The sequence below is a fragment of the Lethenteron reissneri genome, chromosome 9, assembly GCF_015708825.2.
Source record: "Lethenteron reissneri isolate LAM-NWPU_2019-01 chromosome 9, ASM1570882v1, whole genome shotgun sequence".
Classification (NCBI taxonomy): domain Eukaryota; kingdom Metazoa; phylum Chordata; class Hyperoartia; order Petromyzontiformes; family Petromyzontidae; genus Lethenteron; species Lethenteron reissneri.
Window position 1 is genome coordinate 8371395 of NC_083787.1, and position 27766 is coordinate 8399160.

The following is a 27766-nucleotide window of genomic DNA, read 5'->3' on the forward strand; positions in this document are numbered from 1 at the left end:
TAATCTAAATCGTATCTGAATACAGGAAGGATTTCAAGAAAGTACATTACTGCTCTGTAAAACAGCTTTTGGCCAACTATTAGCCTTGGACACCCATTGCGGCTGATGCTTACGATGAATATTCTAAGGTAGCCAGTGTGTATATAAAAGCTGTATATAAAACCGGATAACGGATTATAATGTGAACATGGGCTTGTGAATTAGACGCTCCTTTACATCACCGATCGCTGACGATGTTTTCCTGTCATTATTACGCCACTTAATGGTGCATAATCGTCAGTGACCTACATATTCAGTTAAACACGTAGGCTTTCGCGACCAATATAATTCATAATATATGTTTTGGGTTAGACCGCGTAAGTATAAATGTGTCGTAACCCTCCACAACCCGACACAGCCACTCAGTAAGGTAGTTGTCACGTAAACAAAACGCGCCAATTAGTTTACTATTTCAGCCCACCGGTGTGTTGGAGAGTAAGTCCACAACATTTACAATTTGAGTAGTACGACGTTTCGCTGGTAAATACATCCAGCATCATCGGGCGATCTGCCACCTGCTTGCGCTCTTAGAAAATAGCAAAACGACGGCATCACTGAACCCATCAAGTGCAGATATCAGAGGCGAGTTATTGTAATTATATAATAGATTAGTAACCATTGAATGAGTATGTGTTTCCTCTGTTAAGGGATTGTAATTGTAAGACGTCTTCTTCTTCCACGTGTTTGCACCACTCATGTGGGGTCCGCTGTTCTCTTGAACTCATCTTACAATTACTTAAGAAAACGCTTCCAGGCCGCACTAAGCTTGTATCTGTGAGAGCGGTTAGAAATATTTGTATTTCTCTCGTCTTGCTCTATTTAAGACCGGAACTTCGTGGAAGGCTTCACTATTCTGGCAAATCGCCCGATGATGCTGGATGTAATTACCAGCGAAACGTCGTACTACTCAAATTGTAAATGTTGTGGATTTACTCTCCAACACACCGGTGGGCTGAAGTAGCACACTACACTATACACTACACTATACTGGTAACTAATTGGCGCGTTTTGTTTACGTGACAAATCCCTTACTGAGTGGCTGTGTCGGGTGGTGGAGGGTTACAACACATTTATACTTACGTGATTTGACCCAAAAACCTTTATGACCCACATATTACAGTGCAGTTGGCACTTCCAGCACGTATTTTGTTTGCTGTTCTACTTAATACTCAACCTTATAATAATCATCATCAGCCATGCTCCATCCACTGTTGGCTGATGCCCCTCCTTGTATTCACCACTGGTCTGATAAGTCCAACTCTTATCGAGTAAGGTGAGAACACATTATTTTAATCGGCATTAATTACAGTGGTAATTGGTTGGCATGGCATACCCAAGTAAAAGGACATTTCATCATTAGGCAATTATATTTCTATTTCAATTACAATCGTGCTCGCATGACACGTAATTGCGTGACAAGTAAAACGCCGCTTCGTGATTCAACAAGTACGAATATTTATCCACGTTTCTAAAGTGTCTGAAATGTCGAAATTGTGAAACTGACCAGCATTGAATCTCTAACCATGCCATCTTCCCGTATGTACACACAGAATAGCCGCCTTTCGCCACTCAAGGACGTCACCACAGCGCTTGTGCCAGGCTAGGTGCACTTCGAGGCCACGTGGGAAGCGAGGAAAGCTCTAAGACAGGTCACGGGACAAAACTGTGCATTATGGCTGAACTTATATTATGGACATATACACCACCAATATACCACCGTCGCTGATTGCGCACTAATAACGCCAACACCAATACACCAAAGCACCACGCAAACAGCAGGTAAGCGTGCGAGTGGCATGGGGCGAATGACTGTGCGTGGAATGCACACGCAGAGACACGTGCAGTGGCGCATGGGATGGGATGAGATCACCCCATTGCGATACGTTGTGTTTGCACACCAAACAGGGGGATCCCAAGGTACCGCGGACGGACGACGGTCGCTCGCGAATACAGTGAAACTTTTTTTTTTAAATTTTGATTATTCGTTTTCTGTTTTGTTCGCTTTCAAATTCGACAACACACGCCCAGCCACAACTAAAGTGATTTATTATTAATTAGGTAGTTTGGCGTTTCATGTGTACTCGGGCACTTATGTTTATCTCACTATAAGCAAACTTCTCCGCTGTGTATATGGCTGTATATGTTGTCAAATTTGGTTATTTACAATTGACGTTCACTACAAAATTTGTAATCGTCATCCACAGCGTGAAGAACACGAATACACAAATACACAGCACATGTTTGATGGGTTTTACAAACATATAAATCAATAATTTGAATCCTGATTTGAAAACATACGTTTATCATGAACATTAAAAAAATCGCTAAATTGTTAAAAAAATAATTGCGTTCATGATGAAACGAGGAAGGAACATAATATTAAGAATTCATAATTTTTTTTTATAAATAAAAGTTGAATGGAAAAAGTCTAAACCACAAATGTTAATTGAAAAAATCAAATGACTTTACATACCGCAAATGTGAATACTTATTTAAAAAATGCATAACAAAATTTTCGCAAAAATAACCCAACTTTAAACTAAGCTGGCCAAGCTAATATCTAATCTATCATCAAAAACCAACGTCAAATTTCAACCGAACGTGTACCCATTTTTGTACAACCTACCACACAACAACCCCCGTCCCCCACAAAGTCCATCAACCACAAACAACCAACCACAAACACCAACAACAACACCCACCGATTCGTACACCGGGTTAGCAAAAGCCACCAAAACCCTCCCGCGTGTGTGTGCACACGCGGGAGGGCCCTCCCGCCAGCCCGTCAGCTCGCCCACTCGCACGCCCCCCTAGGGCCCCCCAAACAGCTCACACGCGCTGTGTACACTGCGCTCAGCCACTGCCCTCGCGCGTGCATTCGGCCATTTTCGCGCGCGCGCTCGCTTTCGTGTGCACGCAACTCCTCTACTTTGGCCTCCACGTTCTCGCCTCTGCGCCGGCACCGGACGAGAGAGAAACCGAGACGAGAGCGACGGAAGGGGGGGGGGAAGCCCCCCAAACGTCTCGTATGGTGGGGGGGCGACATCAAGCTGCGGACAGAGGAGGGGGGCTACGGGGCCTGACGTGCGTATGTATTGGGCTTGTGTGACCGTCTCTTCTTCTTCGCTCTCCCTCGCGCACTCTCTCTCTCTGCGAGTCTCACACACACAACCCCCCCCCCCCCGGTCTGGTGTGTGTGCGTGCGCTGGAGGTGGTATTTCGCCGCATTATTTCATTATTTATGTTGCGTTGCCGCGCTCTTTCATTATTTATATCGCTACTATTATTTCCTCGCCGGCCGCGAAGTGCTCTGTATACGAGGGGCGGCGATCACGCGCACTGCGCATGCGCGGCATGCAACTCTTGCGATCGCCGGGTGTGTGAGGCGGGGGGGGGGGTGTGACGGAGTGGGGGGGGGGGCGTAGCCGCCGCGAGGGATGTCCGCTCCTGATTGGCTATCTCGTTAATTTATTTTTAGTTGTGATTGGTGGGTGCGGCGGGGGGAGGGGCTTGCTACGCTCGTCTCGTTCGCGATTGGTTCGTTGCCTTGGTGGGCGCCGCCTACTTTTGAGGAAGCCCCGCCCTGTCCCCCCCCCCCAGCCTCGACCTCCACTGCTGTACGCGTTCAATGTCCAGTGTACGGAGACGGCTGAGCCGCATGCACGCGGATTGGCAGCGTCTGCTTAAAGCGATATGAGAGTGGAAATTACCATTGGCTTTTTACATTATGGGGACGTCATAATAATGCTTTCATATGCTTCACTCAGGGCCTGGACATATGCAGTTAAGCCAAAGATTGATTCGCCCATTTAGCTATATTTGTCAAATTCACTCGTTGTGGGTGAAGGCCTTTCCACGGTTGTTTGACCCAAACTTCACCACGATGGTGCGGATTTAAATGGTCTCAATCTCCCTTACATTTGACTCGGTAAAAGTACAGAGGTTGTTTTTGTGGACATTATTGTACAATTATACTGTAAATGCGATGCGGCGCAGATAATTACATGCGTCAGTAATCCCGTCTTTATATAAAACAATCAGCAAATCACCAACAATGTACTCAATCTCAGCAGACCTCATAAGCTTAAACAGCGTTGAGCCTGGATAGAGCTTGGGATCGGGGATCACCATCCATACAACTTGTGTAAGTAATTCTAGATTTGAAGCTTTCGTGACTGCAAGGATTCATACTCTTTGGTTTTTTCAGTAAAGTCACGTAGGTAAAAAAATAAATAATAAAAATAATAGAGATAATAGAAATAAAATAAATCACGACGTTCCGGAGGCAGCACAAGTCTCCGTCTTCAGGTGGGACCGTCACAGCTAAATTTATCAAGTGAAGAGAAATCCAAGAGACGAGCTCTTATATACTAGTGGAGGGGGGAGGGGCTTATCTGACTGTGGTAGTCAGGGAATGGACCGGTGGGGAGACGGGGTTAAAATAGAACAATTGGTGCACATCGACTCGGGATTGTGGCCGGTGTCAGCTGATAATAAACAAAAGAAAGCAGTACTAAATTTCGATTTAAAGCTTTCGTGACTGCAAGGATTCATCTTCTTGGTTCTTTCGGTAAAGTTACGTAGAATGGAAATAATAAAATAAAAAGAAGTTTTATTTTTATTATTTTATTATTTCCATTCTACGTGACTTTACCAAAAGAACCAAGAAGATGAAAGCAGTACTGTTAAACGCTGGGGATGTCAACACTCGGTAAAGTATGGAGACTAGGCTCTAAGAAAAGCTGTCTCGGGTGTGGACCAATCAACTTCAAGGACAGTGCATATCATTATCAGAGTTGTTTCTTTTTGTTTGCATTTTGACTGCTTGTGTTGTGGTTATTGCAAACATGATGCCTTGTATAAAGGTGTCAGTTTTTGTACCAGTTGAAAGGGTAAAAACCTATCACTAAAGTAGAATGGTACCTGTCAAATAAGATGGTACAAATATGCGTAGTTAAATGTTTTTTACATGGTTAATAACATCTTTCCAATGATTACTCAGTTTGTACCGATCATCACGGTTGAAGTTAAGTAGTTGTGGACAGTCCAGATCAAGACATTATTGAATAATGTGCTGCTTAAAGTAACCCCATATCTCTCGCGCACCGCCAATTAGCTACGTACGGTGCGAAAGAAGTTCAACGTAGGTGCACAACTCAATCGACTAAGAATACTGCAAGGCTACTTTATGTCTATATCTAGATTTGAAGTTTTCGTGACTTTAGGGATCCATACTCTTTGGTTCTTCACGTAGTTATAAAATATCCACTTCAGCAATTGTTTATTGCTGTGGTTGTCCCCACACCTGATGACGGATGCTTGTGTTGCGCCCGAAACGTCGTGATTTAATTTTATTTGATACCTACGTGACTTTACCGAAAGAACCAAAGAGTACTTGTGTTAATTCTAGATTTGAAGCTTTCGTGACTGCAAGGATTCATACTCTTTGGTTTTTTCGGTAAAGTCATGTAGGCAAAAAAAATAGAAATAATATATTTTTCTTTATTTTTATTATTATTTCGAAATAATAGAAATATATTTTGTATTTCTATTATTATTTCTATTATTTTTATTATTTCGACATAATAGAAATAAAACTGTTGTATTTATATTATTTCTATTATAATTTTTTTACCTACGTGACTTTACCAAAAGAACCAAAGAATAGTACTTGTGTTCTATGTTTATGTAGGGCGATGCTTATGTGCAATACTTATCGCTGGTAGGTGCGGGTTTGGTTGAATTTACCGAAGCGATTCAGACGGCACTTGCCACTGATGTCAGCCGTGGTCTGGAGTCTGAATTCAGGGTTTAGAGTCTCGTGAACTTAACCGCTTTTAAGTTGCATCCTTAGTTCATTTGTCAAAAGACGTGTACATATAGATGTCCCGATTATAAGCGTGATGGAAATGTGGTATAATCGGTATGGATTTGCTACACGGTTTATAATTTAATCACATTTTTCTGAAGCCTTTATCACTTCAATAACCGCTTTTTATTAGAATCCTGTTGCAATCGGACACATCCAGTGGGTAGAGATTAAGAGGATCAATAACAACCCCAAGGGACTTTTCGTAGCGTGATTAGTTGTGTAGTTAAGAGGCGTTAAAACTAAAATGCATGATTTGATTATAAAGCATTCGTGACTGCAGGGATTCATCTTCTTGGTTCTTTCGGTAAAGTCACGTAGAAGGGAAATAATAAAATAATGAAACATAATAAAACACACAGTGAGAATTGTATTTTGTATTATTTTATTATTTCCCTTCTACGTGACAATACCGAAAGAACCAAGAAGATAAAATGCATGATTTGATTTAAACTCGTTTATCAACCTCTAGATGAACCGTAATGCCATTTGAGCTCAAGATATTCACGTCAACTAAATATTTCCAAGTGTTCTCAAGACGTCAATCAAAGTATATCTTCACGCAAACATTAACCAGTTTTCTATTTACGTGGCTTTACAGAAAGAACCAAGAATATGAATTCCTGCACTCACGAACGTTTGAAGTCTAAAATTAACCAGTAGCTTTCGTCTCGCCAGCCATACACCGAGGCAATATGTGCCGGTTATATCCTACAAAGATGACTTTGAAGCTTCGTTAAGTTTATATAACAAAAAAACGTACACTTTCAAGTTGTACTGTATTTTGAAACGTTTTGCAATCAACGCGCTTAACCACTACCGTGGTGTTCTTAATGCTTCCCGAATAGGGTTGAAAAGCATCCTGTCTGATGATGGTAGTTGTGGGTTCTCGTCGAGATTGATCCAGGATAAAAGGACATGATTTGAGTGTAAAGCTGTATTGCTATACGAGATGTGCTATGTAGCAAATGGGACACAATAGCTGATCAGGACACGCGTTTGTTGGAAAGCATTTACAGAGTAATTGCAGGTGCATCATTTGTTTAAAATTGTATCGTTCAGGAAGCTTCGAATGTTCACCACAGCCCGGGGAACATGTAGATCTAACGCACATAGAAGACGATGAATTTTGTGTAGGTTTATTTATGACTGACGTGTGCGGATAAAGCTAAACAAAAGCCGAAAAGTGTGCGAAAAATAATAATAAATTCATTTCTAGATTTGAAGCTTTCGTGACTGCAAGGATTCATACTCTTAGGTTATTTCGATAAAGTCACGTAGGTAAAAAATAAAATAGTAATTTAGTTATTTTATTATAAAATAGTAATTTAGTTTAGAATTTAGTTATTTTATTATAAAAATAACGCAATAATGACATTTTCATTTATTATTTTAGTAGTATTCTTTCACGTAGGTTAAAATAATAAAATAATGTAGTTATTTTCATTCATTATTCTTTTTTTACCTACTTGACTTCATCGAAAGAACCTAAGAGTCATAATAAACTCAGTTTAACAAAGCGACTTTCACAGCACGGAGAGAATCATGCTTGGGGGGGTTGCATTGAGACACAGAGGGCCACGTGGAACATTCTGAATATCGTCTTGGTTCTTTCGGTAAAGTCACGTAGAACCAAGAATATGAATCCCTGTAGTCACTAAAGCTTCAAATCGAAAAATTAGGAATACCGTCTGGACTATTACGCAATTTGGTTGTTGGTGGCTATACTGTGCTGTAACGTGGCCCCAAAGGTGGCACGAACGCACGTGTGCGAGCCCGTCCACCATCCGAGGTTGAAGGCCACACACGAGAAAGATTGCTACAAGCTGAGACCTTATCCATAATAGATGGAGGGGGGGGGGGCCTTTTTTGTTAGGTTCGATTGCGTAAATGAAAGTGTCGTTAAACCCGTCACAGTCAATTAGTAGTTAAGGTTTGTCACGTAAACGGAACGAGTACAGCACACCGGTGTGTCGGAGAGCGAATCCACAACATTTACTACAATTTGAGTACCAATAATTGCAACGAGCATCATCAGGCGTTAGTCTGATTTGTGGATAAATCATGTTGTTTCGGTCTTAAATATCCAGCAGTGGATCGATCATTGCTTTGCGGGGGGAGGGGGTGTTCGATTGAACCTGGTGGGGGCGAGGACACTTTCCCGCGCTTTTACACCAATCAGAGCCCGAGGCTTGAGGTAGTCCTCGCGGTGATTGCGCAACGCGGCGAAGCTACGGTAAGCGGCGACGTTCAAAACAACATCGACTCAACTAAATAAAACGCGTTTTTGTAATGCGATATTAAAAAAAAACGCGGTTAATTTTTTCTATTCTTTTACAGTCATTGCTGTGCGAGAACACGTACGCGAAACGTATCTGTTATATACTTGCAAGAGTGTTAATAGTTAAGGCGCTTTCTAATAAAGTCAGGGGACGGCGCGGCACATGGGGGGGAGCGCTTCGCAAACACGATTCTAGAAAATATCCACATTCGCCTATAATGATAAACAAAACTTATGCATCATTTGCTTGTGCTGTTGTTTCCCCACCCCCTTAAACCCTTAAACGTTTTGTGCAATAGGCTGGTTTGTGTTTTTGAAACTGTGAGGTAAAATGTGGCGTTAAGAGGGACGTGAGGCGACAGTGACATCAGATTACTGACAACTCGCCTGTCAATCAATCGGCGAGGAACCCGCCCGCGATTCATGAGTACGGTACAACAATAAATACAAAATAATATAAATAATAATAGAAATAAAAGAATATTTCTATTATTTCTAATATTTTATAAATAAATAATAAAAGTAAATACTAAACAATACTAGAAATAATAGAAATTAAATAATTATAATTTCTATTATTATTTATAATATTTTATAAATAAGTAATAAAAAATTACAAATACGCAATAATATAAATAATAATAGAAGTAAAATAATAATTATTTCTATTATTATTTCTAATATTTTATAAATAAGTAAAAAATAATAGAAATAAAATAATAATTTTTTCTATTTTTTTTAAATGTTTTTTTTTTACCTATGTGACTTTACCGAAAAAACCTAAGAGTATGAATCCTTGCAGTCACGAAAGCTTCAAATCTAGAATTACGATACAACAATCCCGACTTAATGTGGTTGTACGGCGTCCTTCATGCGTCGAGTACGCCAGTAACTCGTTGTTTGAATTTAACGGTGATGCCCAGCGGATTGTCCAATGTTAACATGCCACATGTTAGCAATGCACACACCACAAGCACTTTTTTAAAACAGAATTGGCCAAATGTGCCAATGCAGAACCCACCTGCAAATTTAGTGTTTTGAGACTCAAGGAGGCTTTCTTAGATATTTAAGGACAATTGTCCTGTATATTAGAAATTACCTGTGTGACATTAATTTTACACATACGTAAACTGTTATGATACGCTGCTTAAACATGCTTTCACATGTGGTAAGGTTAAAGTGATTTTGGATTTTTTTGACCACGGCCCACTGTTGCATTTAAGGCCCATGTGAGCACTTGTTGCGCTCGTGTTGATGAATCAAACATAAATTGGAACACCAGATTAAAGTCAATTATCAGGTGGTGAGATGCAGTGTGGGTTACTCCCACCACTCACAATATGCCTGGTTGGCGTGGAATATCCTCAAGAGAGGCTTTCTAAAGCTCCCCCTAGTGGAGGCCCGTTTGCCAGCAGTGGTGTGAGCAAGCAGTGCAGGGCTCTCATTCGCCCATTAATAAAGGGAGACACCTCGTGAATTGACATGCATACGTTGCCCATTAAAATATAACAAACATTATGTGACTTTTCCCTCGTCACCCTGTGCCCCCCTTGGCAGGGCGAGGAGGAAACGATGTCTTTCAGTGCAACCATTGTGTTCACTCCGCCCGGTGGAGGTGGCACATCCATGTTCAACGCCACGCAGTCCGTGACGCCGTCCTCCTCTGCCGCCGGGGCTCTTGGCGGCGACCGCACGCCGCTGACGGGCCCGTCTGTGGCAGACGTGTCGGCGGGCGCGCAACAGCAGCAGCAGCAACAGCACTCGGCCCCTGTGCCCGTGAGAGGCCAGGGTGTCCTGCCGTCGAACCCCGAGCACCTGCTTCACCTCATCTACCAGCGAGTGGACCGCGCCGTGTCGCTGGCCGAGGCAGCCGCACTCGCGCAGCGGGCCAATGCGCGAGCCCTGCAGGCGGTGCAGGCGGAGCTGCGCGCACTCAAGCAGCAGGCGTACGGCGGTGCGGCGACGCACGATGCGTACTCCAATGGGGCCGACTACCGGGACGCAAGTACGGCGCGCTGTCTCTCTACACCTCCCCGGGCTTTCGATGTGACGCCATAGAAGATTGCGCGCTTGCCACCTGATCACAATTATATGAAAACTTGGATGTAATTTTCCTGATCATGACGTCTTGAATTTGCGACATGACTGCAGCCACTTGACCCAATACCACCTATCCTACCCACCTGACTTCTATGCGATAAGTCATGTGACCTAAATCACCTTACCCAATCGCATTATTCAAACCTGCTCAACTTAACCACATGACTCGTGCCACTTGATTCATTTTACCTGATTCCAACAACGTGACTTAAATCACCTGACTCGACCGACCTTGCTCATTCCACTTGATCCTGTCGGTAAAGTCACGTAGGTAAAACAATTAAATTAATAAAAGTAAAATAAAACAAAATGAAAAAAATCACGACGTTTCGGAAGCAACACAAGCCTCCGTCTTCAGGTGGAACCGTCACAGCCACGACAGCTGAAGACGGAGGCTTGTGTTGCTTCCGAAACGTCGTGATTTTTTTGTTTTGTTTTATTTTACTTTTATTTATTTACATTTTTTACCTACGTGACTTTACCGAAAAAACCTAAGAATATGAATCCTTGCAGTCACGAATGCTTCAAATCTAGAACTGTTGATTGATATGAGTCCCACTAGCTGTTGAGTAAATAAATTAATTGTTCATAATCTCACCATTGGATCAGAAAATCTATCAAGAGTGGAAATAAAAATGTATTAATATTTCATAATTTTAAAGTTCAACCGATCAATTCACTGTTTTACTAAAATTGATATCGTGACAGATATTTGAATGAAGTTATACTGTCCATAGATCAGCCAGCTATGGAACCAAACAACCAGTGATTGAGTCTAGTTTTCATGATTGAAATCAGTCACTGATTTAACTGCTGCGACACAAATAACACAAAAAGTGGGTTTTTCTGCAAAAAATATGTAACCATGAGCATCGGTTCACATTGTTGAAGGTTATACAATAATTTCTGGGTCGAGGGCAGTGTCAGGGCAGTGATACGGCAATAATCATGATTCTTTAGATCGGCACCAATATTTCAAACTCTGTATATAGGGATTACGTAATTGTATGATGTGCATAGTTAACAATACGGTTGACATTGAACATGGCGTACAAACTTCTAGACTAGTGGCAAAATTGGGCTGCAGTGTGTATACATACTCTCTCTTAGGCTTGTAAGGTATGGTGAGTTGTTCCAAAATGCTTTGCAAACAACCAATTTTTCATCCTTAGTATGTTATTTATCCATGCTCTTAATCACTTACAATTGAATAAGGAATGCAAGCAGAGTCCAATGTTGGCTGTGTAAAAGATGGCTATGTAATTTAGCTCACACTTGTGACTTAAATGATGGCTTTGCTTCTTAAAAAAGTAATGCAAAATACTTACTAGAAAGGAATTGGCCAAACATTTAAATGCAGGACATTTCTGAACCTGAATTATGAAACTAAATAGCCATGGATGGACTATATATACATGATTTGGAGGCAGTGTTAGTGGATCGCACCTATTTCGTGATTTACTGAGCCTCCAAAATCGCTAGCTCTGAGGTGGCCAAGAGATATACATACATATACTGTATAGGGCTTGTGACCCATTTATGGTCTTGTGTTATATTCTCATATTTGTGTATTTTCTGAGTACTTTGATTCTTTCCACATGCTTCATATAAATTGTCCAAATATTTCAATGCAAGCCTTTCCTGGATAAGTATATATGTTTTTTTTTTAAATATCCTTTTAAAGTTTCCCTGGCTACATAAAGGCCATTGTACTTAAGCTAAAACATTGAAGCTGATTCGAGTATGTAACGCTGTTTGCACAGTTGCATGATTTTAGTTGGCGGTGGGCGGTTCAGTGCTGTGGTCAATATATGTCATCCGTTGTTTCATGACCCCACCTTTATCACGGTGACTTACACTGGCAGTGTCCCCCCAGGACCAGAGATTGGAATGCTTCTTTCAAACCCCCAGTCCACATTTCAACGCGGTGCCTACCCACCAGCCCTTCTCGTTTTATTCAAACGCAAGCCATCCTCCATCACCCCAGAACCTCCCATGATACACATAACTCTCACAGTGTTCATCGGTTTTCCCGAGTCTTGGAGCAGCACCCAACACCACCCCCCCAACGAATAAAAATTCATCTTCCTGCTCCTGCTGTTATTTATTATTCCCCAGGTGCATTACTGACTTCTGGACTTGGCAAGAGAGTAGCTGTTATGGCTCTTCTTTGAAATTCGCCTTGGCCAAGGAATCCATCATTGATTTTAGCGCAAACTCTTGCCCTAGCATTCGCCCCTCTATTTTTACCTTCACTCGTGCAATTACTACTATTCAACCCCTAACACTGGTTGGGTATTGCTGTGGCAAATGCACTCGATTTACAATCTGAAAGTTGTGAGTTCATATTCTTTCACATTTGAAGGGGTCAGATGATCAACTGTGTAGGAAATCATCAGTGGTTGTCCTGTGGAGAGATTGGTCCCCACAATAGGAACGTACAAATGAATCTACTGGCTTAGGGCTGCCAGCACAGGTTGGGAGAACCTTCCAAGTTCATTTGAGTGAAGAGATGCTTGACTCTGACTTAATATTAGGGTTAGGGAATGTGTTCCAATTGTTATTGGAAAAAGTTTATTGTGACAGAGAAGCGTAATTTATGCTGTGGTTGACAACATAAATTATGTAATAAAATTGTTATTTGTGTCTTCAGCAAAGATTCACTGCCAGCATACATTTTAGGAATACATATCGTAAAAACGTCTCTACAATTAAATGGCTAACCAACATAAACACAGTATCAGAGTAGAGCAGATGCTGCTTTAATAGTCCACCGAATAAGAGTATTATTAGCATCAGTTTTTTTATATTAAAACATCTCTCTTCTTTAATCTCATGTCCAGCCTCTTTACGGACGCCACTGGGTCCCCGAACTTTCCGCAGAAGTTTTCCACTGTTGCCAATTGTCATCATATCCCATCTGTTGCTGATGTTTCTGTGTTATTCCCTGTCCACTCTTAATGCCTCCTCCTCATCCGTTCCATCAGTAATGTTTTCAGTCGTACTATGTTTCTCTTACCGTCCACTAGCATTGCCATTCCTCTCGCTGGATTCCCGTTTATTGTCATGCTTCGGTCATCTTGAATATGTCAAAATTAAATATCCCCTTATAAACGTGATTCACGTTTTAATGGGAACGAAGAGATGAAGCTACAACTTGGCGCTTAATAATTCATGATATTAAGCACTAATGCTATGCACACACTTGCGGTGTCTGATAATAGTGTGATCATATGGTGTGATATCAAACTAAGAAGTAATTATGTTTTTTAAAGCTCAATGGAAATACTCAAGATCCAAACTGTAGCATATTAGGATTTGTAAGACTCAATGTGTCACAAACTGAGACTCGTATTCAATGGTTATTAAGGTTACGTGAAAATACCCAAAACATGGAGGCAATCGAATGATTATGTAATGATATTGTAGTTTAGCGGACATGTGAAGAATTCAAAACAGCCAGAGACATTTCGATTTAAAGCTTTTGTGACTGCAGGGATTCATCTTCTTGGTTCTTTCGGTAAAGTCACGTAGAAGGGAAGTAATAAAATAATAAAAATAAAACATAATAAAATAATTCTCACGACGTTTCGGCCACAACGCAATATATATGCTCCAAGCACGTGTGCTGTTTCATTCAGACGCTGTCGCCTCGACAGACCTGGTTTCACCTGAGGACGGCTGCTTGCGTTGTGGCCGAAACGTCGTGAGAATGATTTTATTAAGCCAGAAACATGTTGAGAATTCTAAAAATCGTGGGAAGAAACATCCCAAATTGACTAGAGTGGCTGTCTTGATGAAGGGTTTCTAGAAGCTCTAGGATCTCATAGCTGATGGCTCTTGTAGAGGTTCCTATATGGTATTGATTTGTTGATTTACGTCCTTAAACCAGAGGTGAGAGCCCATTCAGATTCATTACACTGGTCAACACACTTTTTCTGGCATAAGGTATTCCAACGGTTTTAAGGTAATTTTGGGGTGCTGATTCCAAATCTGGCATCAGTTTTTTTTTGAGATATCAAATATTGCATTTTCAATAAAAACTGCAGAAGAAAAATATTAAATAAATGTGGATATCTACATAAAATGATATTATAAACACACTATCCTAAAAATACAGCACCATATTTTAACACTAAAATAGTCACTGACTCGCAACAACTTGCAATTATAAGTGACAGAGTTAATTTCTGGTAAAATCAATGAAAATGGGGTATGCCGATAGCATAAAAAAGAGATGTGATAGAGCAAATCTGAGATCAGATTTGGAATCAGTACCCTGAAATTAGTCTAAAACAGCTGCAAAAGTCCAGGCCAGAATTTTTTTTTGTTGACCAGTGTTATCTTACTCACCCATGTAACCATATATTACTTAGAGACAGTTTATAAAAAAAAATCATATATATTTTAAAATAATAATTAACATGAATTATTTCCACTTCTGGGATTCGGGTTGTGGCACAAACCCCAAATCAACTGTGAATTAATATTTACAGCATGTAAAACGTGTATGAAATCTCGAAGGAAAATTCCATAATGGCCTTTCAGCTTATCACACGCACATACAGTATATAATAATACAAAAAAATGAAAATTATTTATTTGGTCAGGAAAATTGCAATGAATTCCTCTCAGATGTGTTTCCGCGTCATATTGTGTGTGTTATGACCCAAAAACAGCACAACTGCAGAAACCCTCAGCAAATCTTTAAACAAACTTGACAAGTGCGCTTTATGAAAAAAAACCCATAAAATGTAAGTGTGTTCTTACAATAAAATAATTTCCAACTTGGTTGAATAACAACCATTGAATAACATCTTTTTCTTATTTATATTATTGTTAAATGAATTTGGACAATACCCAGTCAACACATTTTCTTACTGAATTTTTTGTTTAACCGGCATGGTGGTTCAGTTCTCTTATTTACAAATTCAGACGTACAATGGCGGATGCATAATCACGAGCAGTATAAACTGTGGCGGGACTTTAAAAATTAATTTATGGGCAGACCTCTTGCAGTCGGCCGTCCTGCTCTGCACAAATTAATGGACGCAATAAAGGGAGGGAATTGGCATGCTTTTACTGCAGGTTCCTTGACTCGGAGGGGAACGCATTGGACATGTGAACTCATGATTGTTGACGCTCTCATGTGCCGATGGTCGTGGGAGTACGACAGCCAAGGGCACAGAGCCAATGCATTCCAGATGCCCTTGACTTTTCCATAAACCACTCTTTTGTTAGTTTCCTATTGTTAACATAAATTTCTGTAGACTGTTTAAGTGTGCACACAATTGGTGTATGTTACAACGAGCACGCACACTTCACGTTTGATATAGTATAAATGGTAAGAATAGTTTTCTAAAAGACAAAGGTGCATCTCTGCAATTCCTTGCTCACGTCACTGCTGGTGGAAAGGAAGGAGGCCGACCTCGAGAGAGCCTCTCCAGAGAGTACTTGGCCTACTCTTCCACGCTGGCCAGATATATCTTGGAATTGGTGGGCGTACCCATATTTTTATCTTCTCAAAAGCGGCCCGCCGATTGACTGCGATTCACCCGCTGCTCCTGCCGGCTGGACAGAGGCAGCAACAGGGAGTTAAGAAACTTTCACTGTCGTGATAATTGTTTTTTTACCCTTCTATCTGGCAACAAAACTGACACCTTTTTTTTACAAGGAGTCATGTTTGCATAGACCACAATACCTGCAGTCATAATGCAAACAAAAAAATAACTCTGATAATGTGCACTGTCCTTGAAGTTGATTGGTCCACACCCGAGACAGCTTCCTTAGAACCTAGTCTCACATGGGTTGGACCAGATGATGCCAAAAGGCGTTATGACTGCAGGTATTGTGGTCTATGCAAACATGACTCCTTGTAAAAAAGGTGTCAGTTTTGTTGCCAGATAGAAGGGTAAAAAAACAATTATCATATTATTTGTATTCTTTTTTACTGGCAAATGAGGTTCCAATGGTGTAAATGCTTTCACCGTCGTCTCAACTGCTACGCCGGGAGATCAAACCGGCAACCTCTGCATGACAACTCCAGCATGGTCACCATTACTCCACTATAGCATTCCAAGAATTATAGTTTTGTACCAGTTTTTAATTGTCTTTCCCTTATTTAGTCTGCCAAGAGTTCAAGATTTATACTTTTTGCGAGCTGAACTGGGTGTTCTTGGTTTTTGTAAGCTCGTTTAATATTTTGGTACACTTATTGTGATTGATATTCATTATGTAAACATACAAGAGCTGTCTGAGAAGGGAGACTTGATAAATTGGTTAGTGTAAAGAGTGTTTGTTGTTTATTTCACCAGGTGAGAGGTGATTGATATTCATTATTTTGGAATGAAGAGAGTTACCAAAAGAAAATCTGTGAATAGATTCCAATTTAATTGTGGGTAATAATTAAATATGAGATTTGAGAAAAGGCATCAGCACACTTGGACCTGTGAATGATGGTAAAATGGTAAAGTGCATTTAATTGGAATAATTCCTTGGGTAACTATCGAAACTGAAGTTTCACTAAATGGTAAATTCTACAATATAATGAAATGTCAGGTATCACCATGTTTAAAGATTTTGTCCAAATTGAGAAGACATGCACATTTTTTAAGCTTGAGAAATGTAGGTATTCTTTTGTATTAAGTCCTAAGAGATTATATTCCGTAAGGAGTGAGTGAGGGGTATGAGAATATATGTGATGAGGGAAAGACTACAAAATGTTTTTTGATGAAAATGAAAACACTGGGCAGGGAGAAACGTGCAAAGATGACCAGGAGAAGGACGTAAACCTCTAAGAGCAGAATAAATACATTGTAAATGCCAACCACCAGCGAGCGGGTGGTGGTTTGGGGCAATGAGGGCAGCAGCCGAGCGGCAGCAACAGGGACAGCCGCCCGCGTTGACGTGCCGCGTGCCGCCGTGCGGGTGTCCAGACTCGGGCGGCGTCTACTCGAGCTCGCCGGAGACCTCCACCGCGGCCAAGGATTCGCACGCGGCCGATGCCTCTCAGCAGCCCCACCTCATGAAGGACTTCCACTCGGTGGACTCGATGGCCGACTTCCACCAGGCGGCGCAGGGCTACGGTGGGCCGGGGGCCGACGCTTCCGCCGCCACCCACTGCTACGCCGACTACGGCGAGAGCTGGGATGGCGAGGCGGCGGGGCTGGGTGCATCGCACGCCATGACGCCGCCGGCGCCGCACGGCCACCATCACCACCACGGGCACCACCACGGGCACCACCACGGTGCCGCCGCGGCGGCGGTGCCCGGCTCCTCCGTGCCCACGTCTGCACCCACCGCCGCCTCGACTCCGGCGCCGCTGCCGCAGGTGGCGGCGGCGGTGGTGGCGGCGGCGGTGGCGGCGGCGGCGGCGTCTTCGTCGTCGTCGACGTCGCGCCGCGTGCGGGCACGCGGAAACATGGGCTCGTCATCGTCCTCGTTCGGATCGCACAGGCGCAGTGGGGGCGGGGGCAGCGGGGGCAGTGGAGGCAGCGGTAGCAGCTTGCACAGCAACAACACAAGGCGGAGGAAGAGGGACCTCGTCGTGTCGGTCAGTGGGCGCGCCGTGGTTGGCTACGTACGGTGCGAAAGAAGTTCAACACAATCAGAATATAATGGTGGAATCCAATGAACTCTAAATCTCTTTTTCCACAGATTTCCAGTAAGGAGTCAGAACGTTACAATACAAAAACACGATAGGGGTGCAAAGTATAGGAAAGGTAATCAAATCACTTCAAAATATACACAAAACTAAAGTAAATTTTACTTACTAGTAAAAGCCTACTGAGGTAATAACTTATTTTTCATAAGCGACCTTGCCACAAATTATCGCTTCACAAAGTGGCTTATGTTTACATACATGCTGCAATTACGTAGCCGGTACTGATAGTGACGAAATAAACCTCGAACAGCTACAGCACTTCATCAATTCACCGCTGGGCGAAGGCCTTTCCAAGTCCGGTCGATCATTCGGGTTGTTTCATCTTACTTCACCATGCTGGTCAGTGCAGGTTGGTGAGCCAGTGCCCAGGTTGTTAGCCGTGGCTAGGAATTTAACTCGGGTGAGCAGGTTGTTAGTGCAGTGTAATAATCACTGTAGCTGCACACCAGTGTCATATTATAACTCACTTTGTAGCATGTACTAAATGTTTTTTTTTTTACTTCGTGTGGCCTGATACATTTTTATAGCACTGTTCAATTTGAAAAAAAAAAGTGATCTTGTTAGCAATGAGTTCATACAAGGACTGCAGGACATCCAGTGCACATGGATTACGTTAGAAGGCTGTGTCAACATATTGCAGTGCACTCTCGCTTGGCTGTCATTTTTATCAGACTGATATATTTTGAGACTTTATAATGAGGACATATGATCCAGGATGAAAAAACACAAAGTGGGAATGTTCTAACAGTGTTTACCATAAAGGCGTGTTATTTATTTTCATGTTAAATCAACTTCATATTTGTTAACGTGTAAGCAGTTTTAAAACTAATCACGTAATCATAATAATTTTTAAACCTTGAAATGAGTAATCATGGAATAATTTTTTTCAAGTGACCCAACACTAGAAATGGTGGTGGTCTCGGTGCCTCTTATATAGGAAATAAAATTCAAAAGTCGAGAGTTTTTCTTCGATCCATCGAATGGCGGGCGAAGACGGTATCGACAGCACGCTTCCTTGAGTCGCGAACGTTTTTGACTTTTGTGTTGACTTTCGTTTCTACCTGGTTGGGTCAATGTTCATGCAGTGCCTCTGCTGCTGCTGCTGTTTGTTCCACAGAAACTGGTTCATCGGATCCACAACCAGCAAGGCAACGACCGGAGGTTTAACGGGGCCGAAGGGTGAGTTTTTACCAGCGGTCGCAACTTAAAGGATACACGAGTTCAGAAAAAGTACTACTTGGTGAAGTAAAAATTACGCGTGTCTCATTGTACAGATTTATGTGAAGTGTGTTGACCCCCGGTAGTGCTCGGATTGGTCACCGCCATGCATAATAGGTGTTATAGGCCACTGGGCTATGTGGTGGGTAGGAGAGGGAAATGCAGCAATGCATTTGTTTGCAGTACCTCTACGCTCTCCACGTCGGCTACACACCTTCACCAACCCCCACTGACCACCGTGGTGAAATATGGTTGTAAAATCCCAAAGCAATGGACTGCAAAGGGGTGTATTCATATGTCATGAAGAAGCAACCACGAAAAAGCAATACCTGTGTGTTCCAGGCTGTCTGACCTATAGAGAGAGGTTGAAGGCTTTGGTAATGTAAAACAAAGTTTCGAAAGTGACTTTCATAAGTGTTGACTTAACACTCTAATAACATCACGTGAGCGTGACTGCTTTGCTTTTTCATAAAGTGTCACTGCATTTAGCCACTGGAGCCAGGTGATAGCATGGCCTGGAAGGTCAATTTACAATCGAGTCTTCTCATTTATGTGTTTAGCTCCGATTAGCTCAGTTGGCTAAGTACGGTGGCGAAAGAAGTTCAACATACATACATTATCGGAACGTTAATCCCATGCGAGACAGAATGGGACACACAACCAGGTCTGTATCTACAAGATAAAGAATAATTTGGTTTTTGGAATTCATTTTCCTTAAGGTATAGTGATACTCCCGAAGCTGAGCACAGTAAATCTCTCTTATAATGACAAGGATTAGCACTAATACTGGGCTTGAGTTGTATGTTTACACATGCAAATACAGACCCACCCAATTACTCATTGCTCATTGGGGTGGCACTAAGATGACCAGTCTTTGCAGTTCTGCATGTGCACATGTATTCCTTAAACGAGCAAGCTATACACCTTTTTTATTGTTATGAAAATTGATGTGCTGTTATGAGCCACAAACTTGCATCAAATTGCATTGTTGCTTTATCAAAGTTTTAGGCATCATTTAATGTGAACAATTTCGTTAAGGGAAGTTTTTTTTGTATGGGAGGAAAACCGGAGGAAGAAAACTTCCAAGTATATGAGTGGACAGCGATCACAGCTTGGCTCACAACTCTATTGCTCTACTGCCATTTTTATGCCACCTTGCATTCCAGCATGTTTGAAAGTTTGACAACCTTGTGTGTTCGATCAATCCTTGCCTCCAGGGTGCTGGATTACAGGCGCGCACGTCCATATGTAAGGTGGGGCTGGGTTCGTGGATGACCACAGTTGGGGTTCCACAAAGTGATAATACAATTGTTTTACTCTGGAAGGTATGAAGGCCTGAGTTTACCCTCAATTGGAATTGAAACTTGCAACCTATTTTAAAAAGAGACACACTGTACCAACGGTGCTGTTTGGCCAGATATTTTAAGTCTTAGGTCCACAACATTATATACCAAGGAATTAGTATACAATCCCAAGCATAATTTTCATGATTAAGTGTCTTACAAATTCCTGTGTCGCTGGATAAATATCTGATATAAACATACATTGCTAGATGTTATAATAGCATTTAAAAATCAACAATGTGTGCTTAAACAGTGAGCAGGCACACACACATTGACTGGTGTGCATGCGTTGAATGGTTTTATTATTGCACGGTGTTCACCTTACATTACTGCATTCCCCGTAATTTAAAATATTACTAAAAACTTTTGGCCTATGTCGGAATCACCATGCACTCTTCTCGGACAGAGTGCAGTGTCATTGGAGTAGTTTCCCTTTATAAAGAGCAGTAAGGAGTTAAGATGCACGAGATATTCAGCCATTCTCCATGGCATTCAGATGCAACAACTGATGTACCTCTTCTTGGTTCTTTCGGTAAAGTCACGTAGTAGGGAAGTAATAAAATAAAACATAATAAAACAATTCTCACGATGTTTCGGCCACAACGCAAGCAGCCGAAACGTCGTGAGAATTGTTTTATTATGTTTTATTTTTATTAATTTATTACTTCCCTACTACGTGACTTTACCGAAAGAACCAAGAAGATGAATCCCTGCAGTCACGAAAGCTTTAAATCAAAACTGATGTACCTGTTTCATTCACGTAGCCAGTTTTCTCGTATTGCTACAGTGGAAGACCCATAACTCGTCAACTAATCTCGTTCATAATTTCTCAATTAAGTCCTAGGGGTAGCCAGATGCAGCTCGCAAGTGTCACAACTAATACGTGTAAAACACGTCTAGTTTTTAAAATTAAATTCCATTTTTCACGTTTTTCTTTTTTCTTGCTTAATTTCTCTGCAGCCACGAGTGTTAGAAATATTTAGTCAGGACCGTTGCATAAAAACCCTGCTGCTGGTGCAACACGAGCAAGGACTGCAATCGAGGCTGTCGTGTGTGCTGTCATGTGTGCTGTTGTGTGCTGCAGACTCAAGTCTGGCTGGAACATCACTGTGATGCGGTACTTGCTGGAGAGACTACGGGAAGAGCTGGCAGACCAACACTACACGGAGAAGGAGTTGAAAGGTGAGGCGTAGTGTTCACTGATGGCATGCGTCGGTTACTGAAGCTGGAAAGCCGAGATGGTTGATAGTACTCTTTTCTGGCTTCCGTGAGCCGAGCGATTTAAATTAAGTTCTGTTTGGCAGTGTTATGAGATGTGTTGTTATGCCATTTTAATTAGTAAAGAGTTTAAATTCAACCTCATCCCAAGACTCGACAGTTTAACTGGATTTATAGCGGATGTGTCGGCGGAAACTCCATTGAAAGGGGTAAATGAGAGAGCATGTATGGAAGTAGAAAAGAGAAAGAAGAAAATGGCTATTGTTTAGTAATAATGGCATAGAAGCAGTGACAGACTCGGACTAAAATGGGTCCAGGCATTTGTAAACACACCAGCCCAAATTCTGGCTGTGAAGTAGCTAGATTTGCGATGTGACGTATGATCGTGATTTTGGCGTGCGATCTCATTGGTCCATTTGGGCTGGTCCAAAAAAAAAATGGGCCAGTGAGGAAGAATCTTTGTGGCTGCCAAATATGGGACTTAATGCCAACTGAGAGTGTAAATAAGCAATGAAGTGTACACATTCGAGATAATAAAATGTTTAAATAAATAAGAAATCATATTTTCTTTACTCTGATCACATTTGCAATTTCCCCACACAGACCGGCCCTCGGAATGAACCGGCCCACGGGCATTTGCCCTGACTGCCCTATGGCCAGTCCGGGCTGCATAGAAAACATGGAGGAAGGCAGGAAATTCTTAGTGGAGGAGAAAGAGGAGAATCCAACACCTGGATTTAAATAGGAGTGACAGTGTGAACTCTAGATAGCTGAGGGGATGGAGTTTCAGACAAGAGGGGCAGCAGAGCAGTGGCGACCTCCCATTAAGAGGAGGTTGACTGGGTGTAAAGACAGGGGAGGGCTTGGTTGTGGGAGTTTAAGGCATGAGGTCACTAGAGTGAGATGAGAGGAGAAGAGAGGTATTTTAGTCAGATACCGGAAAGTATTTGAAGAGAACATTCGGCACGTGTGAAGTTGCGATTGAGCTGCCACCTGATATGCGACCTAATCGAGTTGTTCTTAAATGATTGCCGTAGTGATTACACCTCTTACTCGAGGTGTAATCACTACGAGCAACCCGAAAGTAACACAATGGGGCACTTGATTTCTCTCGCGGTTTCATCGGTTAGACTTCGGTGCCACGTTCAGCTACGCGTGTGCGAGGTGCAGTAACATCGACGCGTGAGAAACCCAATCTAACCGTTTGCGTGCCTTGAAATCCGACAGGTGCATGCGTGTCGTACTTCTTGACCAAGAGGCGCGAGTACCGCAACTCCCAAAACCCGGACCGGAGCCTGCGGGAAAGGGAGGAGAAGAAGCTGAGAAGCCGGCGATATCGGGTAGGAGAGCCCCCAGGCATTGTGTGCGCGAAAACGGGGCAGACGGGTTCCGCGCCCGCCTTGGCTCGCAGATGTTGTGTACATAGCGGAATTATATTTCATGTTTATACAGTGTCCTTTTGTTGGACAACCACTCCAAACTGCATTACAATAATAAAGCGTGAGGATTTTCATTTCTTGAATGCTTAAATCCAAAGCACTTTGCAATACAAACAGGAAATACAATAATTGCAGATTTGTGCTGCATGTATGGCTCATCTGCCTTTGTTTTGGATTTTGTAGTAATAATTCCTTGTCAGTGAATGTGACGGAAAGTTAATTGTTTCCTATTGGTGGGTACGTTGAGGCTAATAAACAACGAAACGCAGTGCATGGCTGGGATATGGCTCGGCTGTTGGTTGAGTAGAAGTGCCACTAATATAGTTTCAGTTAAAATCCCAGTAAAGCTCAATTAGGTCTCATCATCGCCATCCATTGTCAATCCGTGGTTCATCCAACATGAGCATCACGCGGTGAGGCTGCACAACTTGGTAGGAAGTGAACAGCGATTTGACCTGGAATAATATATATTTTTTAAAAACTTTTTTAAAAACACGCTTTTATGAAATGTACTAAAAAGTAAAAAAAAATTAAGTTCAAGTACTTTGCATTATATATGTTTAATATACTGTTATTGTAACTGACTAAAAATAAAAGTGTGGGACATAACGTAAGGGACCGTGGGCAATTACAGCCAACGTTAGTTGACCGTGGACAATTAGACCCAAGCCGAAACATAACATATAAAACATAACGTTTAAAAATATATATTTATAGTATTGTCATCAGTATGACATAAGTATACCAAGTTTGCAGTCGATACCACATTGGGAAGTGGGTTAAAATTGGTCCCTTTCATAGGAATGTGGCATTTCCACCAATGGCTAAGCGTGACCAACATAAGTCAGCACCCCCTATTGCTTGTTAGGTCACTGGAACACTAACAATAACCACTGTGGTGTTGTGGTTATTGAACCGTTGTATGGTTACGGTGACTCAGTTCATGGCCATGTACTACATCAGCATGGGCATTATCAGGAACACCTGAGCAGTTAACCCTGCGTAATGCAGTCCCTCCAGAAAAACGCGATTATGCGATCGCAAGATTCCACGCAAAATCAGCCAAAGTCCGCATATTTATGCGGGGGGCGCGTTTTTTCAAATACGCCGCACTTTTGCCGCATAAATTGCAGATTTCCGCGCGCAAAATATGCGGGCTTGCATGATTTCATAATCCCCGCATTTTCGTTGGAAAAAGTCACATATATCTTAGCAGAAAGTTGAAAAATGTGCGTTTACTTCACACAAGCGCAGCCATTTCCCCTGTTGCCATGGAACGTTATGAAGTGTTAGAGGCTACGTAGTTAGTTTTATTCAGGAGTTTATGCAACTTTACAGTTGTAAGATTGCACTTTTTTGTTAGTAGTATGTAAATTTACATTACTGTAAGACTGTACTGTTACTGTTATTGCTTACGTTACTGTGCACTGAAAACACTTATTTTAACAGAAGATGTCTGTTTTGTATAGCTACCTCTGTAAAACAGGAAGCACACATTTTATTTTTTACTATTTTATTTATTCATTTTTACAGAAGTTGTAGCATATTCATTTTGTAAAGCTACAGAACTTGTTCGACTCAATGTTTAGTAAGTTTGAGCCATCTGTTGTTAAGGTCTGAAATAAAACAAGATGAGAACTTAAATATTCCCAGCACTTTCTGTGATGTAGTATGCTTGCTTATCATAGGAAGTAAGAAGAAATGACTCTTTACATTAAAGTAGTAGCCTAGTGAATAGGGTGTTGGAGGAATCACTTTTTTTTCTCTTTTTTTCATCAAACCGCAGTTTTTGCAAGTTCCCGCAATTTAATCGCGTAAAATTGCATAAATATTCCGCATATTCCATCGCATTTTTTAAGAAAACGTGCCGCATAATCAACGATTTTTGCCCGCAACAATCACCAAAAAACTCCGCGTTTTTCTGGAGGGACTGGTAATGGCGCATGGCCTGGCAGGATTTCAAGGTCGAATGATTGGCTTTTGAAACGTCCGGAGATTAAATTACCATGGTTGAAGACTCAACTTCGTGGTCAGATATTTCCATGCCATTATTTCTTCGTGCTTGATAACAGACAGTAAGACTAAGCTGTTGATCTCTGTATGCGTGTATACACTCTCCATTGTGTTTGCGTGTCAGGTTAATAAGTGTTGGAGCTTGGCATCTGTGCACTTCTCTTTCAGACTCAGAAGGACTTACATTCTTTTCGGTTGTGACTTTCACAAGGGCACACCTGCTCAATAGGTGACTGTGTCAACAAAAAATGTCATGGTTCACATCCTGCGTCTGAATCCGAGTGTTGCAATTCCAGTAATGTGTACAGTGCTAGGCACGTAACAAGTATAGTGGATGAACTGTCAAAATGTTAATTGTGTTTTATGTACTTGTATGACTTTGTGTGTGTGTGTGTTTCACTGGTTAGCATAATATGCTGCTATCGCCAGTCATCTAGGTTCATTTCTAGGTCACACAAATACAGTTGTGGGAATTGTTCTCCTAATCAAAGCCATCCTTTCCTAGGATGACTCATCACAAAGTTAGTATCCGCTGGTGATATGTCATCACTGACATGTTCCAGACCAAGGGCGGATGGCGTTTGTGGTGTTGGTCACACCACTCCACCATGTGCAAGTGCCGATCTTAAAAGTTCTTCGCTCATAGCAATAGACACAGGCAGTCTGCCCAAGATGAAAAGGAGGGTTTTTTTTATAATATGTCAAATATGCCAGATATGTTTGTAACGTTTGTTGTTCATGGTTGGGACAAGTTGCTGTGTTGTTGACACAGTGTGCTAAAAACCCTGCTGACCTGTGGCTGCACACCAGTGCGAACTGAAGCATGCACAGTGCGTGCCTTGCATTGGCCTTCCCAGGTCACATTGACCTGAACGGAGCAGCTTGTGCTGTGCATTATCTTATTTCTTTGTTTTCTTCAACAGCAGTGATAAGCGGACACATGCTGGAGGCAGGGGGGTTCTTGCCACACGACAGCCTTGCATCCTTTGCTGGCCTTAATAGACAACAGACATTGGCAATAATACTAACACAGTGAGACCCTTGCTTAGCGCTCAAGATGCATTCCTGGGGAAGTGAGTGCTAATCGAATCAGCTTTAAAAGGGGTCATTATGTCTTTCGTATGAGCAATATAGGACGGCTTCATTGGGGGATTAGTAATTTATCCAATAATTCAGATTAAACATTTAATAACTAAAACAATGTATCGAATAACAACAGTAAGTATTATGTACTATGGTCACGAGTGCATTCTATTGTACTCCTACATGGCAGCGGTGGGAGACGAGGTTGGATGAGCTGCTCTGCTTCCAATCCGGGTCACTCTCAGAGAGAAGCTCCAGGACTTCTGCGATCTTAATGATGCCCTCAGTCTAAATTTCTGTGGTGAGGTTTCTTTTAGGTGAAGCCTGAAACTCTTATCCTGGTCTCGTGAGTTCTTACCTGGCTAAACAATTACTGTACTGTAATAACGGGTCGGCCATAGATACTCTTTTTCTTAGCAAGTGCATGCTTCCATCACGGCATTCACAGGTGATGTGGCAGATGTTGTAAGCCAACTTCAGTGGGTGTGGTAATTAAAAACGGACAACATTACCAAGAAGCGTTACGTAAAAATACCGACAGAGTAGTTTTAGTTTTGTTTGGTAACCTGGCAGTTAAGTGTGGAACAAAATGTGAAAAAGTGTGAAAAGACGAATGGAGAGGTACATCCTTGGAATTAGGCAGGAAGAGGACCTCAGAAAAAATTGCAAGTTAGAGACTTCATATTGACTGTGAAGAAAAACAAGCGGGCTTGCGTACGACAGGATGACTATTGGTCCAGACTAACGTCAGAGTAGCAGCCAAAGGAGATAAAATGAGAGTACATCCACCATGAAGATGGGGCGATTAAATGAGCTCATGTGCAGGAGCTAGATTGCCGTATCACGAGACTGAGAGATGGCGACGGCTTGGGGAGATCTTCATCTAGCAGTGAATAGAACATGGCTTCTTTTATCTTTTTTTAAAGCATCACCCCACTTGCGGCATGTTGTTCATGTTATTCTATCACTGTCTTTGCCGCTTGCGTGGGGAACTCACAGCTCTTCGAAACCGCACGTCAACGGTGAAGCTGTTCCCACCGGAGGACCAGCAGCTGTGGGCCGGCGTGACGGAGGAGCTCATGTCGGACGAGGAGGACAGCGCCGTGGAGCCCGGCGTGTGGGTGGCGCGGCCCCCTCGCTTCCGCACGCCGGCGCTCACCGACCTTTGCCGGCGGCTGGACGCGGCGTCGCGTCACGGCGCCAAGCCCAACCGCGTGCTGGGCCCGCCGTCGGAGCGTGCCGCGTCGCACGAGGCCTACCGCCTGGCGCCGCACCTGGTGTGCCTGGACGACACGCTGCCGCCGGGCCCCCGTCATCGACCAGCACGGCGTCATCTCGTTCCCTCTCAGCGACGACCCTTCGGAGCTGTGCGACGACGACCCGGACGGCGCCCACGGCTACGGCGACGAGGAGCAGCACGGGGACCCCCATGACGACGGCATGGAAGTCAAGGAGGAGAGGGACCTGTCGGAGCATGCTGACCGACCGTGCGCGCTGTGA

The 27766-nt window shown here is 42.5% G+C and overlaps 1 protein-coding gene across 1 annotated transcript; it reads left to right on the plus strand.

The window, feature by feature from the left end:
• Positions 1–2899: 2899 nt before the first annotated feature.
• Positions 2900–27766, plus strand: LOC133340355 (uncharacterized protein C14orf93-like). The gene is given in 8 exon segments (XM_061548498.1): positions 2900–3123; positions 9747–10194; positions 17225–17841; positions 19070–19131; positions 21598–21695; positions 22959–23078; positions 27272–27573; positions 27575–27766. Coding segments are annotated over 7 exon segments (1824 nt in total). The 5' UTR covers positions 2900–3123; positions 9747–9761.